The 6,238-nt window shown below is 36.8% G+C and overlaps 1 protein-coding gene across 1 annotated transcript; it reads right to left on the reverse strand.

The window, feature by feature from the left end:
* Positions 1 to 5,163: 5,163 nt before the first annotated feature.
* Positions 5,164 to 5,970, reverse strand: LOC110871336 (cysteine-rich repeat secretory protein 38-like). The gene is made up of 2 exons (XM_035976120.1): positions 5,967 to 5,970; positions 5,164 to 5,870 (listed from the first exon to the last, which is right to left on the reverse strand). The coding sequence occupies exons 1-2, from the start codon at positions 5,968 to 5,970 to the stop codon at positions 5,164 to 5,166; spliced, it is 711 nt and encodes a 236-aa protein (XP_035832013.1).
* Between the last annotated feature and the right edge of the window lie 268 nt (positions 5,971 to 6,238).

Raw genomic sequence — 6,238 nt, forward strand, 5'->3', positions numbered from 1 at the left:
AATTACCTAGCCCAAAACTTAGCACATCTACCAGTTAACATCCGAATCACATAGCATGACAACAGATTTCATCGAGTTTCATCCGATCCGTATGAACATGTTAACAATCCGAAACACATATTAACATTTGATTTATAACAAAGCACACATGTAAACCGGTTCTATCCCAATCAACCATACTATCATCATCCGAATTACATCATGTAATGTTCAAGAATCATATAAAATCATCAAATACAATCAAATAACAATGTACACTAACCGGTTGAAATCAAAGAGAGGGTGAGCCGAGAAGTGTTGTTCGCCGTCGGGTTCCAAGTAAACGAGAGAGGGAGAGCAAAGCTTCTAGGGTTTGTGTGTGTGTTCTTGTGTTGTAACCAATGAGAGGAAAACAAGACCCTTAGTTTTGGTATAGTGGTTGCGAGTGGGGAGTGGGCCGAGCCCACTCGGTTGTCTAATGGTCCGCGTACAAGGTGTGGCCCAAAGGGCTTTGTGTGGCCGGTTTGTAGTGTTGTGCGGATCGGGTTTGGCTCGATAAAGATAAACATAACACACACACATAAAAAGCACATAATATCATAACATTCATTAGTCCGAAAATATCACATAAGCACGTAACGTTACATCACAGCAAGTCTAAAGTTCGAGTTGTCACATGACGCATTTGAACTGACCTGGCTTATAGACTCAGATTCAGACTTAGAGTCTACCTCAAGTTCCTTAGCAGCCAGCACCTTGTCAGCCATCTTTCCCAAATTTTCAGCGTTCAACTCTTGTGACGTGTCAATGATCCCATCATCAACCTTCTTTGGCTTTTCCTCTTTTTCTTTCTCTTCTCAGCTTCCCCACCATTTTCTTTGCCAACCCTCTTCTTCTTCAGCAATTTGTTGAATTATGGTATCAAGATCGAGGGTTCTTGAGTCAATAGCAATGTTTCCCATGGGGTCAAGATAACATTCTCTGTCTGGATCCCATCTCTTGCCTTTTTTCTTTAGTGTATATACCAGATATTCTGATCATTCTGGTTTGAGCTTTCATCTTTCTGTTGACATATTTCTCTTCTTCATTTCTATTGTCTTTAAAAGGAACAGGCTCAACAGACTTTGCCATAAAAGCATATCCAACCGCATCCTCCTCTAGTAACAACTCACTCCAGTCAAAACCTTCATCGTCATGAATCACAACAAGAGCTCTGGATTTTTCTTTGGATGTATCCTCAAGCTGCTTCATTCTTGGCGGTTCTGATTTGTTCTGATGATAAATCACTCTCTTGTAGTAATCTTCTTTGAACGGATTTTCAGAATCATCAGCATAAGCATTTCGGCACTCTCTTTTAAAATGCCCTTTCTGTTTACACTTGAAACATGTAACTTTTGACTTGTCAAAGCCTAACTTGGTAGATGGTCCACCAATAGACTTTCTTCCTGTAATCTCCATGAAACGCTGTGCCCTTCTCACTGCACTGGCCATACACCACCTTATGTCGATCAATTCCATCTCCACAAGGCTCTCATACGACTCTAGCACATAAGCTAAAAACACCATCTGTTGCTTTGCAGATTCTTCGCTGAAGTTTTGAGCATTCTTTAAATCCACAGCGATGTTGCATTGAAATAAGTTCTTTGCAACTGATTGGTTTGAAGTTGACAGAGAACCACTATGAAAACCACTGCTTGAACTCTCTTTGCTAGATGTGTTGGAATTTTCAGCAGAGAAAGCTGTCTTGGGAGACGCATTCTTAGGAATCATGCTTTTTGGATAATACAAATCCAAATTCTGCTGATATGAAGAATGATTGACTTTATATGATTTCTTTATCTCTAGCTCGTGACTCTCCAGTCTTTAACATCAACGCAAAGTATTGCCAATCCATCTCATCTGGCAACAAGTCAAACAATTTGTCGACTAATTCTTCTTGAGAATATACAATCCCATGTCTCGCCAGCTCCAACTTCAAGTGCCAAAACCTCTCAATCATTTTAGAAACAGATTCATTTTTAAACAACTGAATAAATCAAACTCGTTTCTCAACAATTTCTTTTTGTTTTTTTACTATTTCATCACTTCCTAAGCATTTTACTTCTAACTTTTTCCAGAGATCTTTAGCATTATTGTACTCGATCAAAGATATTATATCTTCTCTGACAGACTGAAACAGCAATGCGATGTACTTTTGCTCAGCAACAAAATTCTCTACATCCTCAGTTTGTGTCAGATTTTCACCACGTTGTCCTCCATCATTGTATCCATTCTTTAGACTTTTCCAGCTGGATACGCAAATGCCTTTAACCATTCTTCAAATTTCTTGGCCCACCGACTGTATTCTTCGATTGCTATCAACTTTGGAGGTTTGTTATATGTGCCATATTCACTCTCCACGCTTAAAGCATCCGACAAAGTTTTCTTCGCATTCGAAGTGTTCTCATAGGTGTTGCTAGAAGTATCATCTCCAGAGTTTCCAGCAAAGGCATACATATGACTAAAAGGATTCATGAATTCGTCCATCTTTCACGTACCTGAACAGTCAACAAACACTTAAAAATTTTTTGAAATTTTTGAAATTTTGAAAACAACCGTTTCAAGCGGAAACTTTTTGAAGCGAAATAGCTTCTTCAAGCGGAATAAAAGTTTTCAAGCGAAATCTCTTATTTCGCTTGAACTTTCAAGCGGAAACAAATTTTTGAAGCGAAATCACTTATTTCGCTTGAAATTTCAAACGAAATCTGAATTCAAGCGGAATCAGACATTATTTTTCAAGCGGAATCTGATTTTAAGCTGGTTTCGCTTGAAATTACACAAGTATTTCAAGCGGAATAAGATGATGTCAGCATGTTCGAACTGATTTTCAAGCGGAATTAGTCAATTTTGTCTGAATTTGTTCGAATTAAGGTCCAATTCTTTCAGGGATTAGTTAACACTATGATTCGCTTGATATATATCAAAATCAGGCCATTTCAACTGTTGAATTTTGTTCAAATCAGAAAAGAAGGTGTAGAAGTGAGAGAATTCGGTAAAATCAAGCTGAATTGGAACTCCTCGTCCTGAGCTCTGATACCACCTGTTGGATCGTTCCGGTGACCCTAAACAGTCAAGTTGAGTAGTTCATCATCATTTACAAAGGCGGAATCAATGCAAACAATGTCAAACAGTTTGTTCCTTTTCAATTCTTTTCTATTAATGATTTCCTGAGCTTTTACACGTTCAAATGACAAACGGACAGCACCTCGACTCAGAAACTATGACCTGATTCCGCTCCAAATGAACACACACATCTCCTATATATATACTACCTGATTCCGCTTGAAACAGCCCCAAGCGAAACCTGATTTCGCTCCAAACGACTTCAAGCGAAATCACCATGTAAGTTCAAGCGGAATTAAACACTTCTGATTTCGCTTGAAATGACCTAGTGTCATTTCAAGCGGAATTACCACTAAATCACACTTTCTTGATTTCCCCCTTGGATGTTGACTAGTTCTAGACAGGAGACTCGATTAAGACGAAGTTAATAGACACTAGATGCACCAACAAACATTCTCGTTTATTGTAGGATATCAACATATCTTTTTGTTACTTTCGTTTTTATATCATTTAGCTATTACTGAAGAATGAATCGGCTATCGCCAGTAATATATCCATGATAAATCCAATGCTTAATCGTCGGTGAAATTCTGTTGACAAATGGTCCAACAACATTATTCATTGATGAACTTTTTATAATGAGTTATTGTCAATGTCGGTTCTTATACATTTGTGATGTTTGTGATGTCCTTACCCATGTTTCGTTTCCTCTTATGACGGATTCCAACTTCACATGATAGAATAGATGGTGAAAGCCCATTGTAGGCTATATTATATAACAAAGTGTATGGTATTACATGAATCATAATTATCATCGAAGTTCACAAGACATTGTGTTATATTTTAAACATAGTGTTACAACATGGTTAAAAAAAGTCGACATAACATAAGATAACATAATAAGTCCACAATCCGCTTGTTCTCAGATCATTTTATTGCCATCATGGATCCTACAAAAAAAAAATAATACAGTATATTATTTTAATTCAAATTAATTCTCATGCATATGATGTCGTGCCCATAAAATATATAGAATATTAGGTCTTAGGATAGAATATTGGATATACAAATGATCTTAGGCTACTCGGTGTGGGAGGAGTGTAGTCCTTAAAGGATGCTTCACCATGTAGGATGAGTGTGAGGATGAGGCAAAGGAGATGGACCTAAGGAAATGGAGGATGGGCCTAATATATACATATATGTATGTATGTATAGGTGTGTGCGTATAAAGAAGAAGAGAGAAGATCGGCAACGTCATCTTGGGGAGGACGTTCACGTTGTTGCCGGGCCAGTGGAAATGGTGTTCAAGACGGCATCGGGGCTCGACGTGGCGGGGACGTCCCCCACACCGAGCAGCCTTATTGAATATTAAGATCTGTTTAATTGATCGGTCTATTGGTCAGAATTCAGTTATATACCGTAACCTCATAGAACGGTTTTCTTGCTGACTTAATTCATTCTAGGTTATTTTCAAAAAAATAAAATTATCGTTGACATGGCAATAAAATTAAATGTAATAAACTTCGATCATCAAAGTCTTACACAGGTTTATATTTGAAGTGTCAAGTAACCAATTCCTTAAAATTTTATTAATTAACATATATTAAACATTACAAAAACTAAAAAAAAAACATGTGGACTGTCACCATTAAAGAAACAGCTTAACGAATGGCTAAACTAAAAACCAATGCAATTATAATATTCATGAACTTGCTTTAAAAAGTACATACTAATGATTGTTTCAAGAGCCGGACTTGGTTAAAGTTACGAGTGAGCTTGTGTTCCAGGTCAAAATATACATAACAAATACACCAAAAAAAATACGTAAGTGTTGTATGTAATCATTGTACCATCATAGTTGTTTATCGTCGATCTCATAAATATATGTATTTTAAACAAGCTGACATGTGTATGTATATTAAATTTTGATTGATGAGCGTTTTTATGCAAAATTTGTAAATATTAACCCATGCCAAAATTGACTATTGTAAATATATATATATATATATATATATATATATATATATATATTGGAATATTACCTGAATATGCGGAAATGTTTTGGAGATGGTAGGAAGTGTCTTAGGGAAAAAACTTAAAATGTTCATACCAATAGCTACATTTATTAGACAAGACTATTCCACCAGTTTTTCTTAACTTGCTACAACACTTATGGATCTCATTAGTTGCATCGGATAAACATTTCACACATTCCTCTATTGCCATACCACGAGTACACTGCATCGCCGCATATAAAGTCTTGGAACCTGGCCCATAATTTATAGACCCAGTCCCGTATCTGTTGTTATTAACTCCCTTTGCCTTTTCCTTCAACTGATTCGACAAATCATTCAACGCCTTCTCCAACTCACCAGCGTTAGCAGGAGTTGGAGCATGAGTTGCCGAGGGAGTGAACCAACCCCATTCCGCAATATTTCCAAAATTTGGATTATCTGCATAACGCACCATACAATACACTTTCAAATATATTGTCCAAGCGACACCTTCCTTTTGTTTGGGGCAATTTTTTTGTAGATATGGGATGGTGGTGTTGACACAACTCCGACAATGTTCGAGCTGGGCATGTGGGGGGCAAAGCGAGGTGACCCAAATTCCATCACCAGTGCTGATTTCATAACCAGGGTAAGCTGAATTTGGTGCACCACGGTTTTTAAGTGCATTGAATGTGTCATCTCGTTCTTTTAGCAAATTATCAGAATTAAGATTACCGTTTTTACTGCATTTGAAAGCTTGGTTATTTGGGGTGGGTTTAACACCATTGATAATTGCTTAAAGAAGGAACATGAGTAAAATGAGAGATTTGATCTCCATTCTTGGTTCGAAATGTTTGATATTTTGTGTTTCCAAGGAACCAATATTTATACCCATGTAAGGTAATTATTAATTAAGAAACATATTTTAAAACGTAGTATGATTTTAATGATGTCTTAATCGGTTGATTGTAGAAAAAAAAAACGTGTCTTAATCGGTTGATTGTAGAAAAAGAAACGTGTCTTAATCGGAGCTTCAATAATTTTGGCAATTTGTAGTAATTTTATTGATTCCTAAACTGCCACCACAAGATGTACCTAAAAATACAATGCATCGATAATCAAAGAGGGAAACACTGCGTTAGTTGAACTATACAACGTTTCGA

The sequence above is a fragment of the Helianthus annuus genome, chromosome 8 (genome assembly GCF_002127325.2).
Source record: "Helianthus annuus cultivar XRQ/B chromosome 8, HanXRQr2.0-SUNRISE, whole genome shotgun sequence".
Taxonomy (NCBI): Eukaryota; Viridiplantae; Streptophyta; class Magnoliopsida; order Asterales; family Asteraceae; genus Helianthus; species Helianthus annuus.